The sequence below is a fragment of the Hylobates moloch genome, unplaced genomic scaffold (assembly GCF_009828535.3).
Source record: "Hylobates moloch isolate HMO894 unplaced genomic scaffold, HMol_V3 SCAFFOLD_8, whole genome shotgun sequence".
Taxonomy (NCBI): domain Eukaryota; kingdom Metazoa; phylum Chordata; class Mammalia; order Primates; family Hylobatidae; genus Hylobates; species Hylobates moloch.
Genome location: NW_026652283.1, coordinates 9,431,435 through 9,455,746, shown reverse-complemented (window position 1 = coordinate 9,455,746; position 24,312 = coordinate 9,431,435). Strand labels below are relative to the sequence as shown.

Below are 24,312 nucleotides of genomic sequence, written 5' to 3'. Positions count from 1 at the left end.
ACAATATGCTCCTAGTCAGGGTTAAGATCTGCCTTCCTCACATTTCAGCTAAGACCTCAAACTTTCATCAGGGTATCTGTCTTAAAAAACCGATCGCCTAATGGAGCTTTCCTGCAAATAAAACGTTAAGTCATGCCTCATTGTCTTCAAGTTCAGTTACCGAATTGCTTGGTGCAAGGCTGAGCAGTGTGCCACTTCAACTTCGTGTGCTGCTCTCCCTTTATAGTACACAACTCATACAAAACTACTATATGCTAAAGGGAAGAAACTGGTGGAAAGTGAAAAATTAAAGGAGTGAGAGGGAAAAAGATCAAGAGGGTGAGGATGGGCAGAGATGATCTCATTCATGTCCACATATATAAATATACATTTTAACTTGATAGTTTCCAAACTTATATCCTCCTGTCCAAACCCCAGAGTCTCAGAGAGGCATAACCAACAGTTTCCATGCAGTCTCCAGTGAATTATCTTAAAAACATTACAAAGCTAAATGACTAATGTAAAATTTTTCTTTTTCATGAATTGAGGCTTTCCTCATTCAATTCCAAGGAAAACTTTGACTTATTCCATTAGCACGTTTGAGCTTCTTTTACTGTTTGGTGCAGTAGGACTTGTCTTAGATTAACTTGGTACGTATTTCACCAGCGAATGCCTTATTCCTCACTTTTAGAAATCATTGTTTAAATTTTCTCCTGAATCTAGTCTTCCTCCAGTCTTCTGCATACTAATAAATAGCTGTACATTCCATGCATCAGCTCAGGTAAATGATCTAGAAGTCATTCTTCACTTCCTTTCCTTTCCTTGATACATTTTCCTCTCCAATTCAGTAGCAAGTCCTGATGATCCTATCTCCAATATATCTCTCAAATTCCTACATTTATCTCTCTCTCTCCCTTTATTCACACCACACCCATCCTATCCCCAATCATCTCTTATCCACTATTCTTCAGTACCTCTGAAGACTTTCCCTGATCTTCTGATCTTTGACTTCTGACTTTCCCACTCCACTCCATTCTCCTGTAGCATTGAGAGTCATTGTCTTAAAATTCAAATTGCATCGAGTGACTTATTTAAAATCCTTCCACAGGCCAGGCACGGTGGCTCATGCCTGTAATCCCAGCAGTTTGGGAGGTCGAGGCAGATGAATCACCTGAGGTCAGGAGTTGGAGACCAGTCTGGCCAACATAGTAAAACCCCGTCTCTACTAAAAATACAAAAATTAGCTGGGTGTGGTGGCTCATGCCTGTAGCTCCAGCTACTTGGGAGGCTGAGGCAGGTGAACCACTTGAACCCAGGAGGTGGAGGTTGCAGTGAGCTGAGATCACGCCACCGCACTCCAGCCTGGGCAACAGGAGGGAAACTCTGTAAAAAAAAAAAAAAAAAAAAAATACTTCCACCGCTTCTCAATACATGTAAAATACAGTCCAGACTTCTGGTCTGCAAAGTCTCTCCTTCTTCTTGAACTCTGTTTCCTGTAGCTGTCTCCCTTGCTCCCTATAATCAGCTACTCTACTCTCTCTTTTTTTTTTTTTTTTTTTGACAGAGTCTCACTTTGTTGCCCAGGCTGGAGTGCAGTGGCACTATCTTGGCTCACTTGAACCTCTGCCTCCTGGGTTCAAGCAATTCTCCTGCCTCAGCCTCCAGAGTAGCTGGGACTATAGGCGTGTGCCACCACACCCCACTAATTTTTGTATTTTTAGTAGATATGGGGTTTCACCATATTGGCCAGGCTGGTCTTGAATGCCTGACCTCAAATGATCCACCCTCCTTGGCCTCCCAAAGTGCTGGGATTATAGGCGTGAGCCACCGCACCCAGCCTCTACTGTTTTTTCTTTTTCTTTTTTTTTTTTTAAGTTTCTCAGATTTACCAAGGCTTTTCTTATCTTCGAAAATGCTTTTCTTTTACTTTGCTTCTCCCAAGTATCCTCTACGCTCTCCTATCTGTTGTCCCCTTTCAGTCTTTGTTTAGCTCTTTGTATTTATAAATCTGCTACTATTTTATCTTGCTTTTTCTTAATATTCCTAAAAATTTAACTCTATGAAGATGTAAACTCTGTGAAGACTGAGAGGCAGAGGCCCTGTTTGTTTTGCATGCTCTACACTATTCTTGGTACATAATTTCTTTTCTTTCTTTTTTTTTTTTTAGAGACAAAGTCTTGCTCTGTTGCCCAGGCTGGAGTGCAGTGGCGCGATCTTGCCTCACTGCAACCTCCGCCTCCCAGGTTCAAGCGATTCTTCTGCCTCAGTCTCCTGAGTAGCTGGGATTACAGGCACGAGTCACCATGCCCAGCTAATTTTTGTATTTTTGGTAGAGACGGGGGTTTCACCATGTTGGTCAGGCTGGTCTCAAACTCCTGACCTTGTGATCCGCCCTCTTCGGCCTCCCAAAGTGCTGGGATTGCAGGCATGAGCCGCCGTGCCCAGCTGGTACATAATTTCTTAAATCATACTTGCTGAACACACACAAAACCTATTAAATGATTGTAATGCAAGCACAACTAAAATTATTATTATTATTATTATTTTTTTTTTTTTTGAGATGGAGTTTTGCTCTTATTGCCCAGGCTGGAGTGCAGTGGCATGATCTCGGCTCACTGCAACCTCCACCTCCCAGGTTCAAGCGATTCTCTTGCCTCAGCCTCCTGAATAGCTGGGACTACAGGCCCGTGCCACCACGCCTGGCTAATTTTTGTATTTTTAGTAGAGACGGGATTACACCATGTTGGCTAGGCTAGTCTGGAACTCCTGACTTCAAGTGATCCACCCACCTCGGCCTCCCAAAGTGCTGGGATTACAGGCGTGATACACTGTGCCCAGCCGAGCCAGTGTTGAAAGAGTAGATGTGAAGAAAGTTAAAAAGGATTTTAAAAAATTGAGAACAATGATGATGGTGATGGAGGTGATTAACAGATGTATTAGATTCAGTATAGAAAGAATTGAGGCCAAAGGGGTGCAAATAACTAGTGACCAAATGGGAGAGTTACGGAAGTGAGAGACTCCATGTGACTGAGGAGCAGCGCATGTGAAGCAGATTAGGAAAAGGCACATTATGGGATGGAGACAGGGGACAGAGTAGTAGCATGTCATGGTTGGAAGTGATTCTATATTTCAAATAAGGTGGTAGGGGCTAGGGAGTGGGTGTGCAGAAGAGAGATTCCTTTAGGATAAGACTTTATAGGCAAGATTTCCCCCAAGATTTTCTAATGCCAATGAACGTTTTACCTTTGCCAAGTCTGTGGCGTCCTGGTGCCTTAATAGAAGAGCCTAGAATGTCTTTTGGAATGTGTCTTTGATGACTAAATGACTCATTTGGCAAGCAGTAAAACAAGGTCACTTCAGGCGCTATTAGCAATTCATGCATTTCAATAATTCCCAGAGCCAATTTGTTAAATGACTCAGGATAATTTCAGATCAACAGCAGATTATACTCAGAACATTTTTCCCTCCGGGCTGAGTGAGCATTCCAAGAATGTAGTTAACAAGGAGCTGCATAATCAGCCAATTCTTGGCTCTGTGTTGCCTCCCTGAGTTCTGGAGTTAATTAATTGCCTAATAAACAATAAGTTTTCTCAAATATTCCTTACCTCTACCCAGAACATATTAAGAGGAATCACTTATATCTGTTGTTGTTTACCTCAATCAACAAGTATTTATTGATAAATACAAAGCCATTTCAGGTGTGACAACAGTAACACAGCTGGCAAAAGGATAAATGGGAACATAGCTCTCAGATAAGTCATAGCAGGCAAGGGAAGGTTAGATGACAGTAGGGAGAATAACATACATATGCATAACACTTTACAAATCATGCCACATATATTTAGCTTCTTTGATCTTCACAACAAGCTTCTGAGGTGTTATTATTCCCCGTTTTTTAGGTGAGAAAACGGCTTTAAAGATTTCAGTCCTGGAGCGGTGGGTCAGGCCTATAATTCCAGGACTTTGGGAGGCCAAGGTGGGCAGATCACCTGACGTCAGGAGTTCTAGACCAGCCTGGCCAACATGGTGAAACCCCCTCTCCACTAAAAATACAAAAATTAGCTGGGCACGGTGGCAGGCACCTGTAATCCCAGCTACTCGGGAAGCTGAGGCAGAAGAATCGCTTGAATCTGGGAGGTACAGGTTGCAATGAGCTGAGATCATGCCATTGCATCCCAGCCTGGGCTACAAGAGCAAAACTCCATCTCAAAAAAAAAAAAAAAAAAAAAAAGGATTTCAGTGACTTTTCTAAGGTGAGTAGTTTTTCCCTAAATGTGCATCACTTTTTTGATTTTCCAGTAATAATACTTTGAGAGGTGGTATGTTATATGGATAGATTAGCACTATACTGCAGAATGGTCCATGGGCTTAGTTCAGCATTTAGTTTTTGCTCCAAGAACTTGAGAGATGTGCAGATAGGCTCAAAGGAGAGAGTGTATTTTCCACCATGGCTCCACTAGGTGGCAGTGAGGGCCACCACTAGAGACTAGCGTGTGTCATTATAGAAGTGTTGTGGCTTTAAGTGGTCCAGGCGAAACAGGAAAGAAGTAAAGCAACACTATTCCTTCAGAGTTAAAACAGGGTGCATGTATACATGCGTGTGTGCACACATACGTGTTTGCAGTGCGGAGGGACTGAAGAATTAATCCAACTGTTACTGCACAGTATGGAGTTTTTCATACTGCTGAGGGGTAGGACTGGAGGGATAGAAAGACTGATATTTGGCACTTAAATACTATACTGTGTTCTCTTAGCCCATATCAGCAATCCTATCCCTAGCTTTTAGATATCCGAGTGGGTACGTTGTGCTGTCTAAGATGATCATTGTCATTCGGTGTAAAATCGATTGCTGTCTCAAGAGGAAAGATGTATGCATTCAGTGCATTAATGTCGATGGCTGTGCTAACACTGTTGTCTTTCTTTTCCAGTTTACCACAATGGATTAGCTGACAGAGAGAGACACAACTTGGCAGTATCATGTGGGTACAGGAATTTTATATGCACTCAATAGTTGAAGGAATTCAAGACATCTTGATGCTTTCCTGGCTTAGTAGTAATCAGTGTGGCTAGACATTACTTGCAGATTTTGGCCATTGGATACAAAATTCGAGTTCCCAATTAGAGCATTCCGTATTAGAAGATATAAAGGCCTGTGAATGAAGAGTAAGAACCATCTTTCCCATAGAATGATGGTGTTAGATGCCATCCTAAAACTTCTGAGGGTTAGAAAAGTATGTGTTTCATTTTCCCACAGACTCTGGACATAACTCCACCCCTATTTATAAAATGACAGCCCTCATCAGTTCCAAGAGTCAACTATTCAAGTTGACTCCTTCTCTGTTGGAGGCAGCTGCTTTTCTTCAGGCACTGGGGGTAGATCAGGTGCTTTCTGCCCGCACCTGGCTACTGTGAAGCGACTCATGTGAAGAGCTTCTTCATATCCTGGGAGGGTGTCCAAAGAGGAGGGCAGCTGGCCCAGGGAGCTGTGGGAGTGAGCCACAGCCAGGATCCTCCGAGCTGCAGGGCCAAACACCGACTGCAGAGCTGTGAAGAAAGAAGGAACAGAGCTAAGAAACTAAGGGAAATGGGACACCCTCAGACATTACTTCACACTTAACTGTCGCTTCATTTTTAACAAGTGTCCAAACTCATTGTCACTCCTTGCCCCAAATTTTATGAATATCCTTTGAAGCATGTTTACAACCCAGCTTCCTGCCCTACTAGAAGGACCTGTTTTCTCTGGTGTCCTCAATCTAAAGAATGTTTCTGCAACTCTCATTTTTTTTTTTTTTTTTTTTTTTTGAGATGGAGTTTCACTTTTGTTGCCAGGCTAGAGTGCAGTGGCGGATCTTGGCTCATTGCAACCTCCACCTCCTGGGTTCAAGCAATACTCCTGCCTCAGCCTCCCAAGTAGCTGGGATTACAGGCACGCACCACCATACCCAGCTAATTTTTGTATGTTTAGTAGAGACGGGGTTTCACTATGTTGGCCAGGCTGGTCTTGAACTCCTGACCTTAGGTGATCCACCCGCCTCGGCCTCCCAAAGTGCTGGGATTACAGGAGTGAGCCACCACGCCTGGCCAAGAATGTTTCTGCATCTCAACCCTGCCATTTCCCCGTTCAGATTTAGATCGCTTTCCCCCAGCCCCTGATACTATAGACTCTTTGGATTATTTATTTTTACCTCATCTCTTTTTTTTTTTTTTTTTTTTAGACAGGGTCTCACCCTGTCACCCAGGTTGGAGGGCAGTGGCACGATCTTGGCTCACTGCAACCTCTGCCTCCCAGGTTCAAACAATTCTCTCCTGCCTCAGCCTCCCGAGTAGTTGGGATTACAGGCATGTGCCAACGTGCCTGGCTAATTTTTGTATTTTTTTTTTTTTTTTTGAGACGGAGTCTCGCTCTGTCACCCAGGCTGGAGTGCAGTGGCGCGATCTCGGCTCACTGCAAGCTCCGCCTCCCGGGTTCACGCCATTCTCCTGCCTCAGCCTCTCCGAGTAGCTGGGACTACAGGCGCCCGCCACCACGCCCGGCTAATTTTTTGTATTTTTAGTAGAGACGGGGTTTCACCGTGGTCTCGATCTCCTGACCTCGTGATCCGCCCTCCTCGGCCTCCCAAAGTGCTGGGATTACAAGCGTGAGCCACCGCGCCCGGCCAATTTTTGTATTTTTAGTAGAAGTGGGGTTTCACCATGTTGGCCTGTCTAGTCTCAATCTCCTGACCTCAAATAATCCACCTGCCTCGGCCTCCCAAAGTTCTGGGATTACAAGCATGAGCCACCGTGCCCAGCTATCTTTTTTCTTTTTCTTCTTCTTTTTCTCCCTTCCTCTCTCTCTCCCTCCCTCCCTTCCTTCCTTCCTTCTTTCCTTCCTTCCTTCTCTCTCTCTTTCTTTCTTTCCTTTTTTTTTTTTTTTTTTTTTTGATAGTGTCTCACTCTGTAGCCCAAGCTGGAGTGATGGGGCTTCATCTTGGCTCACTGAAACCTCCAACTCCTGGGCTCAAATGATTCTCGTGCCTCAGCCTCCGGAGTAGCTGGGACTACAAGCCCGTGCCACCACGCCTGGCTACATTTTGTATTTTAATAGGGACGGGGTCTCACCATGTTGACCAGGGTGGTCTCAAACTGAGCTCAGGCGATCCACCCACCTCGGCCTGAGAAACCGTGCCCAGCCTTGGTTATCTTTTTTTCCTAAGATGACAGTGAGAAAGGGGAGGTAGGAAAGGTGAACAGCAACACATCATATCATTCTATTTTGTTGTTGTTGTTGTTGTTGTTTTGAGACAGGGTCTTGCTCTGTGGCTCACCCAGGCTGGAGTGCAGTGGCACGATCTCGGCTCACTTCAACCTTTGCCTCCCGGGTTCAAGCAAGCGTCACACCTCAGCTTCCCGAGTAGCTGGGATTGCAGGTGCGTGCCACCACGCCCGGCTAGTTTTTGTATTTTTAGTAGAGACGAGGTTTCACCATGTTGACCAGGTTGGTCTTGAACTCCTGACTTCAAGTAAGCCACCGCCTCAGCCTCCCAAAGTGCTGGGATTACAGGCATGAGCCACTGCGCCCAGCCTTCACTCTCTTTTCAAAATAAATATCCACGTTTTGCCAGCTGGTGTTCTGACTGGTACTTGCTCCTCAATTTTAGGAAAGAACATAGTCCCGGCACAGGGGCTCATGCTTGTAATCTCAGCATTTTGGGAGGCAGAGGCAGGTGGATCACGAGGTCAGGAGTCTGAGACCAGCCTGGTCAACATGGTAAATTGTCTCTACCAAGAATAAAATAAATAAATAAATAAATAAATAAATAAATAAATAATAAATAAATAAATAAATAAATAAAAATTTTTTAAAAATTAGCCTGGCGTGGTGGTGGCTGCTTGTAATCCCAGCTACTCAGGAGGCTGAGGCATGAGAATCTCTTCAACCCAGGAGGCGGAGGTTGCAGTGAGCTGAGATCCCACCACTGCACTCCAGCCTGGGCAACAGAGGGAGACTCCGTCCCAAAAAAAGAAAGTAACCATTTTGGCCAGGCATGGTGGCTCACACCTGTAATCCCAGCACTTTATGAGGCGGAGGTAGGTGGATCACAAGGTCAGGAGTTCGAGACCAGCCTGACCAAGATGGTGAAACCTCATGTCTACTAAAAATACAAAAATTAGCTAGGCATGGTGCAGGTGCCTGTAATCTCAGCTACTCTGGAGGCTAAGGGAGAGAACTGCTTGAACCCAGAAGGTGGAGGTTGCAGTGAGCCTGAGATTGCACCACTGCACTCCAGTCTGGGTGACAGAATGAGACTCCATCTCAAAAAAAAAAAGAAAGTAATGGAAAGAACAGAACCACAGAAGAAAAGGGAAAGTGTCTTATAATCATTGAGAAAATGTTAAGGCTAAAATTTAGTGTATCCAGACTTGAAGAATAAAAAACTGAAAGTATATGCCATTAATTTCTTTAAAAATATAAAATAGTACAAATAATAGAAAAAGTAGATTTCACAAAATCCAAGACATTTTGAAAAAGGCATCTGTTTGGAGTTCAAAATAGTTTTTAGCAAAGTAACTATTTATAAACTGGCTAATTCTTCCTATTCAATATTTCCAATAGCCTCTAATATTTCACTTCTTTCTTTATCATCAGCCAGACAGAGTCTTGAGAACACAGCTTCAATGACAGCCCAGGTCACCACACCATCAGGCTTCTGGGAATTGAAACTATTGTGAGTCCTGGAACTTTTAATATTACTCGATCAGTGGTTCTACACTTTTGCACCCTTTTCATTATTCCTTTAAACTGGGTCCTTCTCCCAGGTTAAAAGGTCAATGTACTCACATGTGATAGTGCTCTGGAGAGTGCTGTCGTGATCGAAAGCAATGACGGTCACTTCATAGGGTGCTGGGCCCCCATCTTCCCCATTTTGCTGGCGGCTCAGACAGCAGCAGCGGAAGCACAGGGACGTCAGGCCACACAGGAGAAGCAGCGCGCCAATTACCACCAGCAACCTGCAAAAGCCCACGGGGCAACTGGGAGTGCTGGGATCTGGCTTTTTTCCCACCTCTGCTGTAATCAGTCTTTAATGTCTGTGTTTTGATTCTTGTTTAAATATTTCATAGAATAATTATAAATATTTTAATTTATAATTTTAATCTCAAGGCTTTCGCTTTATAGATACACCTCCTAATTTTGTCTGCTGCAGTAAGTCAATTCATTAGAACAAATAATAAGACATTTAAGGTAGTTTGGGGGTGCTACTTTTTTTTCTTTTCTGAGACAGAGTCTTGCTCTGTTGCCCAGGCTGGAGTGAAGTGGCACGATCTCAGCCTCCTGAGTAGCCAGTACTATAGGCACGTGCCATCACACTCGACTAATTTTTTTTTTTTTTTTTTTTGAGACAGAGTTTTGCTCTTGTTGCCCAGGCTGAAGTGCAATGGCGTGATTTCAGCTCACCGCAACCTCTGCCTCCTGGATTCAAGCGATTCTCCTGCCTCAACCTCCCAAATAGCTGGGATTACAGGCATGTGCCACCACACCCAGCTAATTTTGTATTTTTAGTAGAGACAGAGTTTCTCCAGTTTGGTCAGGCTGGTCTCGAACTCCTGACCTCAGGTAATCCACTGTCTCGGCCTCCCAAAGTGCTAGGATTACAGGCATGAACCACCATGTCTGACTTTTTTTGTATTTTTAATACAGATGGGGTTTCTTTATTTTGCCCAGGCTGGTCTCGAACTCCTGGCCTCAAAGTGATCTGCCTGCCTCAGCCTCCCAAAGTGTTGGGATTACAGGCGTGAGCCACCGTGCCCGGCCAGGCTCTGCTTTTTAATTCAGTAAAGTAATCTCCTTTGTGGAGATATTTCTAGAACAGACTCTGAGGGAAGGACACAATAATGGTTTGATGTTTGTGGACGAGATGGTATTGAAAAAGGAAATCCTGGCATATTGTCACATAGGCAGTGATGAAGTAATGAAATCTTACTCCATGAGATGCTAAGTAAGCAGGCAGGTTGTCATTTTTAATGGTCTTGAGGAATACAGTGTCTTTCTGGGTATTATAAGTGAAACTTACCATATATACCAGAGATGTACCCAGTCTGTGGTCAGGCAACTATAAAGAAAGAATAAAGTTTTCTACATTAAAAATATAGTCAATCCCTGTTATAACTCCAGATTCAGAAATATGAGTTACAATATGATGTGATACCTTCTTGTAATAAAAGCACCATGGGTTATGTTTTTAAAATTCAATGTAGCTACTTGAATCTTTTGCCAAATGATATGCTTTAAATAGTACTTTATACTATAGGTGGCATTGTCCAAGTCATTTTGTAAATCATTATAAAACAGACTAGTGATCATTGGAAGTGTTCATAGAAAACATGTCTGTGCCTACTGCAAACATTTATGATAAAAATGACCAAGAAAGGGCCAGGTGCAGTGCCTCATGCCTGTAATCCCAGCACTTTGGGAGGCTGAGGCAGGCAGATCATGAGGTCAGGAGTTGGAGACCAGCCTGGCCAACATAGTGAAACCCCATCTCTACTAAAAATACAAAAATTAGCCGGCCGTGGTAACGCCATCTCAAAAAGAAAAAAAAAAAAAAAAATACCAAGAAAGAACTTGGAATGCAAGTTTACAAGGAGTAACCTTGAAAATGGATGCGAAAGTTAAGGCTTGTGTATATTTGAGGTCAATAAAATGTAAACATGAAGAAAATTTCAGTTATGAGTATGAAAGTCATACAATCACATTTGTAATTTATCTTTTGCAAGCTGTTGCAACACTCCCACTGAGAATGCAGGAAAAAAAACTTAGTTTCTTCCTGCTATACTCTCCCAACCCTCTGACACCAGATGTGGGTGGGTGGGGATTTCCGCACACACTAGGCAAGCAATCTTCCAGCAACAGACAACAGCTGAATGTCCTGTAATTCAATTCAATTCCAACACCACCTGCCTGGAGATAGGATCCGATCCCATAGGGTGAGGACTCCGTCCCCTAGACGGCTCTCCAGAATTCTGATGCTAATCACAAGTTGTTTTGCCTGTGCTTCTGACCTACTGGTTATAAATTGGGGGTTCCCTGACTCCCTCTTGGGGTTGCATTAATTTGTTAGAGCAGCTCACAGAACTCAGGGAAACACTTACTTACATCTACAGTTTATTACAAAGAATATTACTGAGGATGCGGATGAAGAGATGCGTAGAGCAAAGCATGTGGGAAGGGGCACGGAGCTTGCATGTCTTCCGAGCGCACCACCCTTCAGAAACCACCGCCTGTTCAGCTGTGCGGAAACTCTTCAAATCCATCCTTTGGGATTTTTATGAAAGCCTCATTATGTAGGCGTGATTGATTAAATCGTTGGCCATTGATGGTCAACTTAAACTTCAGCCCCTTTACTTTCCTTGGATGTAGAGGGGTGTGGCTTTAAGCATTCTGCCTTGGTCCTTCCAATGACCAGCCCCATCCTAAATCTACCTAGGGGCAGGCCGGGCGCGGTGGCTCACGCCTGTAATCCCAGCAATTTGGGAGGCCGAGGCGGGCGGATCACGAGGTCAGGAGATCCAGACCATGGTGAAACCCCGTCTCTACTAAAAATACAAAAAATTAGCTGGGCGCAGTGGCGGGCGCCTGTAGTCCCAGCTACTCGGGAGGCTGAGGCGGGAGAATGGTGTGAACCCGGGAGGCGGAGCTTGCAGTGAGCCGAGATTGCGCCACTGCACCATCCAGCCTGGGGGACAGAGTGAGACTCCGTCTCAAAAAAAAGCTACCTAGGGGCTGCCAGCCACCAATCAACTCATTAGCATGCAAAATGATGCTACTTACTTTGGGGATTTTAGAAGTTGTATGCTAGGACATAGGGACAAAACCAAATATATATTCTCACAATATCACACCCACCATAAAGAGTACCCTAATGTTTCACATCCAGGATCAAAACTAATATGCATATCCACTGAGACCAAACAGGAAGAGGGAAAAAAGTAGAAGCCAACTTTACCATGATGAAAGCTAAATAATGTTCTGAGTTCACTATGGCAATTGTAAATTTTCTCTGTAAGAATGAAAAAAATAGGGATTGTATGGGAGAAGGAGTAGAAGATAAGGTCAGGAATTGGAGAATGAGGGGAGGCAAAGTATTTCTGTATCTTTGAAGAGTAGTAAATTTTGTTATTTAATAATTCTTTCTGATACATGAATCTACTGAAATCTAGTGAATCTATTTTTATTCTCTGGTCACACATTTATAGAAAATATAGTTTTGTTTTTTTTTTTTTCACTGAACAATGACTCCTCTTGGTTTACCCACATTTCTTACTTGTTGAAAACTCCTCTAGTTCTAATTAGATTCTGGTTTATAGGAAAGGACTCTTCCTGTGGTGGAAGACGTGTAAAACCTCAGAAAGCAGGTGTCAAGCAATCAACACCCAATGTGCATGTGACAGGTAATCAAGGCCATCACCCTTTCCCTGGGTTTAACAGACCTGGTTATCGGGAAACCCTTCCCATGGCTAAATATGTATTGTTCTTCATCCCAAACACGTTTTTATTCAAAGTGCCAGTACTTTTTAAAATTTGTATTTTATAGTTCCTCTTAGTGGAATAATTCTTCTGCATTTTTATCTTCATGTCCTCTGCGTCTACATAAGACCTAAGTGTGACAGGTTTGGATTAGTTGATAACTACATCAAAGTGATAGCTAAATGAAGTCTGCCCAATAAATGTTAACATGCCCTAAAAACTAGAAAATACTTTCCCAATTTAAAGTAATAATGTTACTTTGGAAATCACCCAAATGTATATGCCAGTGACTAGATACTAAACCCAGTCTGTCCTGGTGAGTCACTGAGAAGCAGGGCTAAGGAAGTCTTTTGCAAGTCTCTATGACTGTATAAGTTGAGATTAATCGTGCTGCTTTGATGGGAAGATTGGCTTTGGGCAAAAACGTGCTGTCAGCAGTGTTATTTTGAGCGCTTAAGATGACAAAAACACATGTCTTTATTTTGTGATACCTCATCTATGAGATCTATTACTTAAGTAAAAATAAATAAAAGGAAGTCATAGATGTCTAATGACATCTCGACTCTCTTTTGGGGTAGTGATGTTTTGGTCTGTTGCTTCTTCCTCCCGGCTTGAACTCTATACTTACTGTTCAGGATTACCACAGTTTTCCTCGCATCTCGTCCCAGAAAGCTGTAGAAAGAGAAATTGTCTTATACAGGGAAATTGTTTTGTCCACTGTTTTCAGCTGCCTACCAATCATCTCTCACGGTTGTGCTGTGTTAGTTCAACCAGTAAGAAGGTCACGGTCATAGGGGCGGTCTATTTAGGACTGCCATTTTAATCTCTCCCATACTTGCTGGCTTTTGTACTTGAGGTAAGGGAACCTTGAAGAACAAATATCTCATCTGCTGTGTTGGCCGTGGGTGAGCATCACCCTTTGTGAATGAGAGGTAGCCATTTACATTAATTTGTTTGTAGTAGAAAATTCCTCATCTCTCTGTCCCTTGGGATATTGCTATTGTCCTCTTAATTCCTGCCCAGTTGAATTCTACACCACTGCTCTTTTTTTACCCTCTTAGTGTGACAATGACTATACAAAAGAAGAAGGGGAAAAGTGAGGGGGCCAGTGGGACAGAGGGTCTTATTTATTGAATAGCTACTAGATGCTACTCAGACTGCTAACAACTCTTTTTTTTTTTTTTTTTTGAGTCTTGCTCTGTCACCCAGGCTGGAGTGCAGTGGCGTGATCTTGGCTCATTGCAACCTCTACCTCCCGGGTTCAAGCAATTCTCCTGCCTCAGCCTCCCGAGTAGCTGAGACTACAGGCACGTGCCACCACGCCTGGTTAATTTTTGTATTCTTAGTAGAGACAGGGTTTCACCATGTTGGCCAGGCTAGTCTCGAATGCCTGACCTCAAGTGATCCACCCACCTCCGCCTCCTAAAGTGCTGCTGGGATTACAGGCATGAGCCACCATGCCCAGCCATGAACTCTTAATATTTCGTAACATTTAATCACAATAACCCAGGCCGGGCGCGGTGGCTCATGCTTGTAATCCCAGCACTTTGGGAGGCTGAGGCGGGCGGATCACGAGGTCAGGAGATCGAGACCACGGTGAAACCCCGTCTCTACTAAAAATACAAAAAAATTAGCCGGGCGTAGTGGCGGGCACCTGTAGTCCCAGCTACTCGGAGAGGCTGAGGCAGGAGAATGGCGTGAACCCGGGAGGTGGAGCTTGCAGTGAGCTGAAATTGCGCCACTGCACTCCAGCCTGGGCGACAGAGCGAGACTCCGTCTCAAAAAAAAAAAAAAAAAAAAAAAATCACAATAACCCTCTTGGTGGGTATATTTAACCTTATCTTGAAAGGTTAAGGGACTAAGGCACAGGGTTTTAAGTAATGTGACCAGGCCAGGCGTGGTGGCTCACACCTGTAATCCCAGCACTTTAGGAGGCCAACGTGGGCAGATCACGAGGTCAGGAGTTCGAGACCAGCCTGGCCAACATGGTGAAATCCCGTCTCTACGAAAAATACAAAAATTAGCCAGGCATGGTGATGTGCACCTGTAATCCCAGCTACTCTGGAGGATGAGGCAGGAGAGTTGCGTAAACCCGGCAAGTGGAGGTTGCAGTGAGCCGAGATCATGCCACTGCACTCCAGCCTAGGTGAGCAAGACTCCGTCTTGGAAAAAAAAAAAAAAAAAGAAATGTGACCAAATATACACACCTATTGACGCAGACAGAATTCAAATCAAACTCGATCATAGATATGTGTTGGATGAATTAGTAGCACTGGGGACAAGTTTGCTCTAACAATTCCTTGACATTGCTATCAAGTCCCTTCTACTCCTTTTACAGAAAACAAACAAACAAAAAAACAAACAAAACTGTCCACTCTTTCTTCTACCTGGTTTTTTAGTTGACTTCCTCTTTCAAAAACCCATTCAAGTCTGGGTGCAGTCGCTCGCACCTGTAATCCCACCTCTTTGAGAGGCCGAGGTGGGTGGATCACTTGAGGTCAGGAGTTCGAAATCAGCCTGACCAACATGGTGAAACCCCGTCTCTATTAAAAAAATACAAAATTAGCCAGGCATGGTGGTGCATGCCTGTAATCCCAGCTACTCGGGAGACTGAGGCAAGAGAATTGCTTGAACCCAGGAGGCAGAGGTTGCAGTCAGCCAAGATCGTGCCATTGCACTCTAGCCTGGGTAACAAGAGCAAAACTCCGTTTAAAAACAACAACAACAACAAACCATTTAAGTAAACTCAATTCTAGAAGTTGCTTCTGTCTTCTAATAACTTGAGTGATCTGATATTTCAGGAAAGCAACCACAAAGGCCCTTAGAAAAGAAACAGAGATTTGTAACTATTGGGAGTTTATGGTGGGTAGTGAAGGGGTAAGGAGACACACATACTCAAGACCTATCAGTTGAAAAGGATCTGTAAAAGGATTAATAGCCAGCCTTTGCAGGTAACATTTGAGAAACCCGTGTTTGTGTTTTCATTGGAAAGAAATGGCCACTAAGGATGAAAAAGCATGTGTTTCCTCTACCCAACCATGGTACTTTCTTTCACTTTCTTCACTAAAGGTAAGAGAAGCCTAAAGTGCTCAGCAGATAAAACGCCACTTTTCAGGCTTGTTGCAAAGAGAAAAGAAAGGAAAAATGAAGGGAAGAGAAGGCAAAGGAAGTGAAGAGGAAGCAAAAAGAAAATATAAGAAAAAATGGATTTCCAGATACCAGTTTAACTGTTCTATTAGAAAAAAAAAAAAAAAAAAAAAAAAACCAACCTACAGCCCACTCTGTACGGGGGCCATACGGGAATCTGAGACTATCCAGTTTTCTTCATTTGCTCTCCTTCTTGCTAGGTGGCATAGCTCTGTAAACTTCCCTGTGACAATTGTTTAGAATCCCTCAGTCCAGTGACCCTTTTCTCCACTAATGGATTACTCAGAGACTTCTGATTCATTGTGGGGCCCAAAATATTTTAAAAGAGCCCTGCCTCTCTTATTTCCAGACTAGAGGCACCTAAACTGCTAGAACAGGATTAGAAATTCCTGGATGGGAAATTCCGTTTAGGGGAATTACACACCTAGTTTTCATAATTTGTCTGGAATTTTGAGGGATGGGTGATAAGATGCTAAAAGAGATAAATATACTTCAGTGGCACTTCTAAAATGCCATGGTAATCCTGCTTGTTTCCATGCTCACTCTAATTTCTGTCCCCCTTTTCATTGTCATTGCCATCAGTCACACATACATCTATGCAGTCTCGTAATACTAAGGAAACTTTGTAGTTTTTTCATTTCCCTACGACCCCCTGGGTTCTGTATATGTCTCCTCACCCCGCAGTTCATTTCCTTTCAGATTCTTCTGAGAGTTGATTAATCTGGGGAAAAATACTGTCTTTCTGCCTTTTCACCACTGAACTCACCAGGATGAAATGCAGCAGGGCAGAGGCCGTCACAACATGAACTCGGACTCCCATCGGGCTGAATTCTTGCTTCTTCAGAATCTTGCACTGGGCATCCATTGCCTCCTTTCAATGCTCTGTGCCATATTTGACTTCTTGACTTAGAATTCTTAAGGAGAGAAATTTTCTCAGGAATTTATCAGCTTTTTTCTCTCTCTTTTCCTCTGTCTCCTCCTACTCTCTCTGGCTGTTATTTTCTATGGCCTTTCCCTCCTCTTTTTTCCTGGTTTTCTTCTTTATTCTTATTACTATTTACTTCCTTTTGCCTTCTTTCTTTCCGTTATACTATTAATTCTTTCTACATCTTTAAGTTTCTTTCTCCTACTGCTCCCAGAAAGAAGACATTCAAAGAGGACATATGTGTCCTCTGAATGAAGTATTTTTCTAGACAGTGATGAAAAACTTGGCTTTGAGGATGGTCAAAGGCAGATTGCTGGTGACCAAATATATTATTTTCTTCATCAGAAAACTGGTAATATTCTTGATCCTTCACCAGAGTACTCCAGCGCGACCGTTGCAGGGTGAAAGTCACCCTGCTAATCTCCTTTCTTCACTCTCCATGTGATTAACAACCCCTTCTTGCTCTTTGAAACCCTCCCCTTCACTATGTTGATAATCAACTCTCCTGGTTCTGGGTCATTTATCCCTAACCATTGGGGTAAGACTGAGAGGTTGCCAAATGAACAGGAATGCCATCTCATCTTTGGAAAAAACAGACTTGAAGATGAGAAATCAAGTTGGAAGATTAGAATTTTCATGTGTTACCAGTGACATCTTCCTCCACCCTGACTTCAGTTCCTATTGAAATAGATAACTGAGAAAGACATTTTTTTAAAACCAAATTTTAAAAAAGCAAATGTATAGGTTTCTTTCTTTCTTGTCTTTTTCTTTGTTCCTTCTTTCTGTCTCTCGTTGGTAAAGTAGTGATGTGATTAAGAAATAAGTCTTGACACTCAGGAAAATAAAACCTAAGGTCAGAGTAAAAACAAGCACACCTGCAAGAGCATAGAATACTTATAATGAAACAAAGCTATAGAAACAAATGTGGCTGGGTGCCATGGCTCACGCCTGTAATCCCAGCACTTTGGGAGGCCAAGGCAGGCTGATGACTTCAGGCCGAGAGTTTGAGACCAGCCTGGACAACATGATGAAACCCTGTCTCTACTAAAAATACAAAAATTAGCTGCCTGTAATCCCAGCACTTTGGGAGGCCAAGGCGGGCTGATAACTTCAGGCCAGGAGTTTGAGACCAGCCTGGAGAACATGATGAAACCCTTTCTCTATGAAACATACGAAAATTAGCTGTGTGTCATGGCAGGCACCTGTAATCCCAACTACTTGGGAGGCTGAGGCAGGAGGGTCACTTGAACCTGGAAGGCAGAAGTTGCAGTGAGCCGAGATCACACCACTGCACTCCAGCCTGGGCGACAAAGCAAGAATCTGCCTCAAAAAAGCAAAATAATAAAAGAAACAAATGAATGCTGTATGAATGATTTATACTTAAGTAGGTGATCTTTTACTTAATACCAAATATTTAATAAAAAATTATTATTATAATTATTATTATTTGAGACAGAGTCTCTCTGTCGCCAGGCTGGAGTGCAGTGGTGCGATCTCGGCTCACTGCAGCATCTGCCTCCTGGGTTCAAGCAATTCTCCTGCCTCAGCCTCCTGAGTAGCTGGGATTACAGACGCCCGCCACGACACCCAGCTAACTTTTCTATTTTTAGTAGAGACAAGGTTTCACCATGCTGGCCAGGCTGGGATAAGAAAAGTAGATGTTGGTTTTCAGTGATATATCTATCTCATAAGAATTGAATAAAACCTCCTTTCAGCGCCTTTCTAGCTCAGTAAATCTAATTATACTGAGTGACTGTGGAAGGGAGACTCTTGGGTGGAATGATCATACTCTAAGGGTCCTCACACACAGCTTGATGATGGGATATGAGAATGTAGGATATAAACTGGTTTTGTTCTCAGCTAAGGAAAACAAATAATGAAAGAATGTCCTGGTACAATACTGGTGATTTAAAATCTGTCAGTTTCAAAAGGAAATGAGCACTGACAGTCTTGTCTTTTTTATTTTTTTAAATTAGGCAACTGGGGTTAGGATGAAGAGTGATTTCCAGATTTCAGTAGAAGACTTGGCAAGGTGGAAGGTATTTTATAAGACAAGGAGAGCAGGGCTTTAGGTGGCCTTCCACTAAATTATTATGTAACTCCTCCAGTCCTTAATGTTCCCATTCATACAACAGGAGCAGAATACCCACTTGACCTGCTATAGATGTTATTTCCTGGAGAAAATAAACTAAGAGACAGGAAAGCATTTTGAATAGGATATTTCTTTTTTTTTTTTTTTTTTTTTTTTTTGACACAGAGTCTCGCTCTGTCGCCCAGGCTGGAGTGCAGTGATGCAATCTCGGCTCACTGCAAGCTCCGCTTCCCGGGTTCATGACATTCTCCAGCCTCAGCCTCTCCGAGTAGCTGGGACTACAGGCGCCCGCCACCACGCCCGGCTAAATTTTTGTATTTTTTTTAGTAGAGACGGGGTTTCACCGTGGTCCCGATCTCCTGACCTCGTGATCCACCCGCCTCGGCCTCCCAAAGTGCTGGGACTACAAGCGTGAGCCACCGCGCCCGGCCTTGAATAGGATATTTCTATAATGAGTGCCCTGTAGGTAGGGAACCCATCATGAATCTTTCCCTTCTCTTTTTCTTGGCAGGAAGACAGTAGAGCACCAAGGCCTAAAGCCTAGCCAGGATACCTGGGTTTAAATACTTGGTTTTGTCACTTATGAGCTGTGTGATCTTGGAGCAGGTTATTAGACCTCTATTGGCTCATTTTCATTTTATATAAAATGGGGGTAATAGTAGTAATATTTACTTGATAGTCTTATACAGATTAAATAAGTTAATGTGTGTAAAATGAGTATAACAGTCCTAACTGATATTTTTTGTGTTCGCTAAGATTATTTTGATTTTCACTGAATTTTACCAGTGACCTTTACTTTCAAGATTCTGGATAATTACTGTCCTTTATGCATCTCTTGTATATTTTTATACCATTCCCTCTCCAGACCACATTTTAGTTTCCTGATATTCTAATTCTTGAATATTTTTCCTTGCTAGCCTGGCCACCTTTTCTCCCAACCACGCCAGCCTTCACCTGCCTAAACAGGTTTGCTGGTTAACATGACTCCCAGCTCACATTGCACTTTTCTACCACGTAATTGCCATCATCTTTTTGCCCTCCAGCTTCCAAACAGGTTTGAACAAAATAGGTTCTGTTAATGACCTCCTTGTGACTTTCCTTTCTTAGAATTATTATTAACCTTTTTTTTTTCTCACCAGATTAGTCCCTGGAAAAATAAAAGTTTGTTTATATCCTGATGAATAGGATTATGCCTTGGGGCAGCTTTAACTCTGAGTCCTGTCCCTAACCAAGCTTCCATATAGAGAATGATGAAAGAAGAAAGATAATTCCGGCAAGAAGACTGAACGAAGTACACATTGGACAGGCACAGAAGGGCAGGTAACTGGGGTACAGGAAATGGTCTCATTACAATCCTATACAATCTTGTGCAGTTCCATTAAGCTTGTGAATCATTAGCTTATACCCAAGTAGTTAAGGACTTGGAGTGGAACCAGTAGAGGGTGCATGTACATAGAGTTTTACACCTATGCTTCAGGGAATTGTTATACAACTGGTGTAACAAGTGTAGCCAAACAAATTGCTTACTTCTGGTCCCATTGATCACTCTCCTTTTGACCTTGCCCAAGTCAGGTGGCCAACTATGGATTTCTTTCCTCTCTGTGCCTCAATAAAATAGAGGCCAGGACTATTATTACTCTGAGGCATCAACCTCAAACTATAAGTCAGTGGGTAGGGCCACAGCCCTGACTTCAAAAATAAATAATATAGCAGAAGAAGTTTCATCTTTGCAACCCTTGGGAGATCCCTTGGGAAGTGTTTCCATCTGATGAGCCAAGATCACGGCATAGGGATTGAGTGACAGCCTCAAAGGCACTGAAATCAGTACAAAGATTAGAGTTAGAAAAGTTAAACAAGACAGAAGGATTCAGTGTATCATAGAATGTTTTAGGTTGATAGGCTGTGTAACACTTCACCACAAATTATGTGAGCAGCAATGTAAAACAAGGTGCTTTTATTATTTCAAAGTATCTGTGCATCAGAAGTGTGGACACAACTTAGTTGGGTCCTCTGCTTGACGTATCACAAGGCTGCAATCAAGGTGGCTGCTGGGCTGCACTCTCATCGTGCATTCCCAGTTGAGCCTGGGAAGATTCACTTGTAAGCTCCTTCAGGCAGAATTTATTTCTCTATGGCTGCAGGATCCATTTAAGCTTGCTTTTAAAAATCTAGACAGGGAGATAAAGATGGAAATAGGAGAGGGAGAGTGACTTTAGCAAAATAGTCACTATACCTTACATAAGCACACGTAGATGATCACATACATTCCAGCACCTCTGCTACACTCCAAGTTGTAGGTCTCACTCACACTCAAGGGGAAGGATTACACAAGGTCATGAACACCAGGAGGCAGGAATAATGAGAGCCCTCTAAAATTTTTCAAATTTGTCCAGTTATCTGCCACACAAGGACTGTAGAAACTATCCCACTGATCTTTAAAAACAGGATAAACCCAAACGTCCATCAACGGATAAATAAAATGTAGAATGTGGTTTATACGTACAATGGAATATTATACAGACTTTAAAAGGAACAAAATTCTGACACATGCTACCACATTGATAATTGTTGAAGACATAATGCTAAATAAAATAAGTTAGATACAAAAGGACAAATATTGTATGATTCCACCAGCATGAGGTGCCTAAAATAAACCAATTTATAGAAACAAAAAAATGGAATGGTGATTTCCAAGAAAGGAGAAAGGAATTGGGATTTGTATTAGGTCTGTGCAGAGAAAGAGGATCAATATGCTGTGTACATACATAGAAATAGATTTATTATAAGGAATTGGCTTGTATGATTATAGAGTCTGGTAAGTTAAAATCTGGAGTGTGGGCTGCCAGACTCGGCCAGCGAGTGGAGAACTGGGAGAGTTGATGGCTTAGTTCCAGTCCATAGACAGCTGGAGAATTCTTTCTTATTTGGGAGAAGGTTAGAAGTTTTTTTGTTCTTTAGGCCTTCAACTTTTGGATGAAGCCCACCCACATTATGCAGCGAAATCTACTTTCCTCTGCTGATTAATATGTTAATCTCATTTAAAAGCATCCTGTCCGGGAACCCCATGGCCCAGTCAAGAAGACACATAAGGCCAGCGCGGTGGCTCACGCTTGTAATCCCAGCACTTTGGGAGGCTGAGGCAGGCGGATCACTTGAGGACAGGAGTTCAAGACCAGCCTGGCCAACATTGTGAAACCCTGTCTCTACTGAAAATACAAAACAATTAGCCGGGAGTGGTGACGGGCGCCTGTAATCCCAGCTACTCAGTAGGCTGAGGCAGGAGAATTGCTTGAACCCAGGAGGCGGAGGTTGCAGTGAGCCGAGATCACGCCATTGCAATCCACCCTGGGTAATAAGGGTGAAACTCCGTCTCAAAAAAAAAAACAAAAAACAAAAACAAAACAAACAAACAAAAAACACACATGAAATTCACCATCACAGGAGTTATTGCTTGGTGGGTATAGAGTTTCAGTTGGGGAAGATGGAAAGTTCTGGAGATGGATAGTGGTGATGGCTGCATAACAATGTAAATGTACTTAATGCCACTGAACAGTACACCTAAAAATGGTTGAAATGGTAAACACTTTATGTTCTATAATATTCATGGCATCCAAAATAACTGAGTCACTATAGAAATGATAATATGCCCTTTTCAGTGTGATATCGTTTCAGTATTTTTTAATTCTTTTTTTTTTTTAAATGGAGTCTCGCTCTGTTTCCCAGGCTGGAGTACAGTGGCACAATCTCAGCTCACTGAAAATGAAAAGCCATTTTCATTTTCCACCTCCCAAGTAGCTGGGATTATAGGCTTGCAACCAGGCCCAGCTAACTTTTGTATTTTTAGTGGTGACAGGGTTTCATCATGTTGGCCAGGCTGGTCTCGAACTCCTGACCTCAGTGATCCACCCCCCTCGGCCTCCCAAAGTGCTGAGATTACAGGCATGAGCCACTGCACCTGGCCAACTTTTTCAATTTGTTCTCAAACACTCTGCACATAATAAAAGGAATACAGGAAACAGGGAGGAGGAGGGAAATGGAATCCTAATTAGGCTGTCAATATTGGTAATTTTTCCTAATAGTTTCCTATATGTTTTATTTATGTATTTATTTTTCCATTCTTCCTTTGTGTAGCCTTTTCACTTTTTTTTCTGGAGTAATTTAAAGTAAATGCCAGATATCATATCATTTTGCTTATAAATACTTCCTTCAGAAGACATCTCTAATAGATATATATCTGGTTAGGAGGTTGTCAAGGGAAAAATAGATAAGTATTCCATCAGTAAATACACATAGACATACTTATGGGTCTCTCATGTGAGCGTCTTTGTGACATAAGTCAATCATGGATTTTACTGAAATACACTATTTGATGGGTAACTCAACTGTGCTGAATATTAGTACTATACTAATAACTATTATTTATTGGGTTCTTATTATGCTCCAAGTACAAAGCTTGTCATTTTTAACCAGTGTGTCATTTGAATTCCTATAGCAATGTGACATTTTCCACAAACGTAGTGTAAAAAAGCTTATCATTTTTACCCAGCATGTCATTTGAATTCCTGTAGCAATGTTATCAGGTAGACATTATCCCTAATTTCCAGACAAAGACATAGATTCAAAGTATTAAAATTTCCCAAGATTGTAGACTAAAGGAAAGTACTGAAACTAGCTCTTTCTGGTTTCAAAGTGCTCTCTGCTGCTATGTTACACTGGCACTGCATGAAATAGTAGCCCTAGATAAATTCTAAAATTACCCAGGACACCATTGCTGGAAATGGGAGCCATATGTGATTCACCCCAAAATTCTTAGATCTATTGCCAAATAAAACAGTGAAAATTAAAAGAGAATATATGTGATTTGTAAAAGACACCATATAGCAACAGTCTGCTAATGAAATTAGCAAACACACATTGGAATCAAATATTTTGGCCCAAAATTCTGGCACATTTTTCACAAATGTAGTGTGACTTACTCTCTTTGAATTTCAGTTTCTGTATCTGAAGAGTGGGTACAATATCTCTCCTCTGATGCTCATGAAAAATAATTTTCCCTTTCATAAATTACTTAGCGAAATATCCTGAAACACCTTCAGAATCACCACTTTCTCCACCTGCAATACACATAACTCAAGAATTTGCGTCAGCTAACTTCCCAATATGAAGCAAAGCCTCTCCTTCCTCCTACCAATGATTGAGTCATTCTTCTATTAGATAACAGTAGCTATTTAAATACTTCAGCAGAAGCTCACATATTTTTAGTTTGTTGAAGTTCGTGACTGCTTCACTCTCTCATTCTTAGCTTGAATTTGGAAATGACTTTTGATGACCTAAAGATCCAGACTGTGAAGGACCAGCCTGATGAGAAGTCAAATGGAAAAAAAGCTAAAGGTACTAGGGATGGGAAAATGTGTACAGGGAAAGAATCCCAGTGTTAGCCCCAAAATGTAAATTCACCGAAGAATGGGATTAGAAAGCTAAACACCCAAGTATGGGAAAATAGAATTAATACCATTTACTTAAAAGAAAAACAAGAAGGCTATAATGATGATGATGATGACAACTTATTTATAACAATTTATACTGAGTATTTACTACAGGTTATTCTATATGCTATTCACTTTAAGAGTATTATTTCTCGGAATCTTCACAATAACATTTTGA

The 24,312-nt window shown here is 42.2% G+C and overlaps 2 protein-coding genes across 4 annotated transcripts in view; one reads left to right on the top strand and one right to left on the bottom strand.

Annotated features, from left to right (window-relative positions):
* Window positions 1-24,312, top strand: part of LOC116472665 (oxidized low-density lipoprotein receptor 1) — a 100,868-nt gene that overhangs the window by 17,508 nt on the left and 59,048 nt on the right. For both annotated transcript variants that reach the window (XM_032159600.2, XM_032159604.2), the window contains exons 3-7: window positions 4,908-4,958; window positions 8,609-8,687; window positions 12,325-12,408; window positions 19,788-19,954; window positions 23,951-24,039. In XM_032159600.2, coding sequence (XP_032015491.2) covers window positions 23,964-24,039 — 76 coding nt within the window. In that variant the 5' untranslated portion in view covers window positions 4,908-4,958; window positions 8,609-8,687; window positions 12,325-12,408; window positions 19,788-19,954; window positions 23,951-23,963. The remainder of the gene's footprint in view (window positions 1-4,907; window positions 4,959-8,608; window positions 8,688-12,324; window positions 12,409-19,787; window positions 19,955-23,950; window positions 24,040-24,312) is intronic.
* On the bottom strand, window positions 5,215-16,466 carry TMEM52B (transmembrane protein 52B). Of its 2 annotated transcripts, XM_032159607.2 has the most exons (5): window positions 16,398-16,466; window positions 13,113-13,156; window positions 10,032-10,070; window positions 8,801-8,970; window positions 5,215-5,523 (listed from the first exon to the last, which is right to left on the bottom strand). In XM_032159607.2, exons 1-5 carry the CDS (start codon window positions 16,449-16,451, stop codon window positions 5,300-5,302), a joined length of 531 nt encoding a protein of 176 aa, XP_032015498.2. In that variant the 5' UTR covers window positions 16,452-16,466; the 3' UTR covers window positions 5,215-5,299. The 2 variants fall into 2 exon arrangements, with proteins under 2 accessions (XP_032015498.2, XP_058298689.1); XM_058442706.1 differs by lacking the exon at window positions 10,032-10,070 and having other exon boundaries at window positions 16,398-16,451.

Excerpts from the sequence above, each read along its gene's own strand:
- TMEM52B (XM_032159607.2), bottom strand. The coding sequence starts at position 16,451 with ATGGGAGTCCGAGTTCATGTTGTGACGGCCTCTGCCCTGCTGCATTTC. Across the intron at positions 10,071-13,112 it reads AACTGTGGTAATCCTGAACA|TTGCCTGACCACAGACTGGG; the intron begins GTAAGTATAGAG and ends CTTTCTTTATAG. Across the intron at positions 8,971-10,031 it reads GTACATCTCTGGTATATATG|GTTGCTGGTGGTAATTGGCG; the intron begins GTAAGTTTCACT and ends GGGCTTTTGCAG.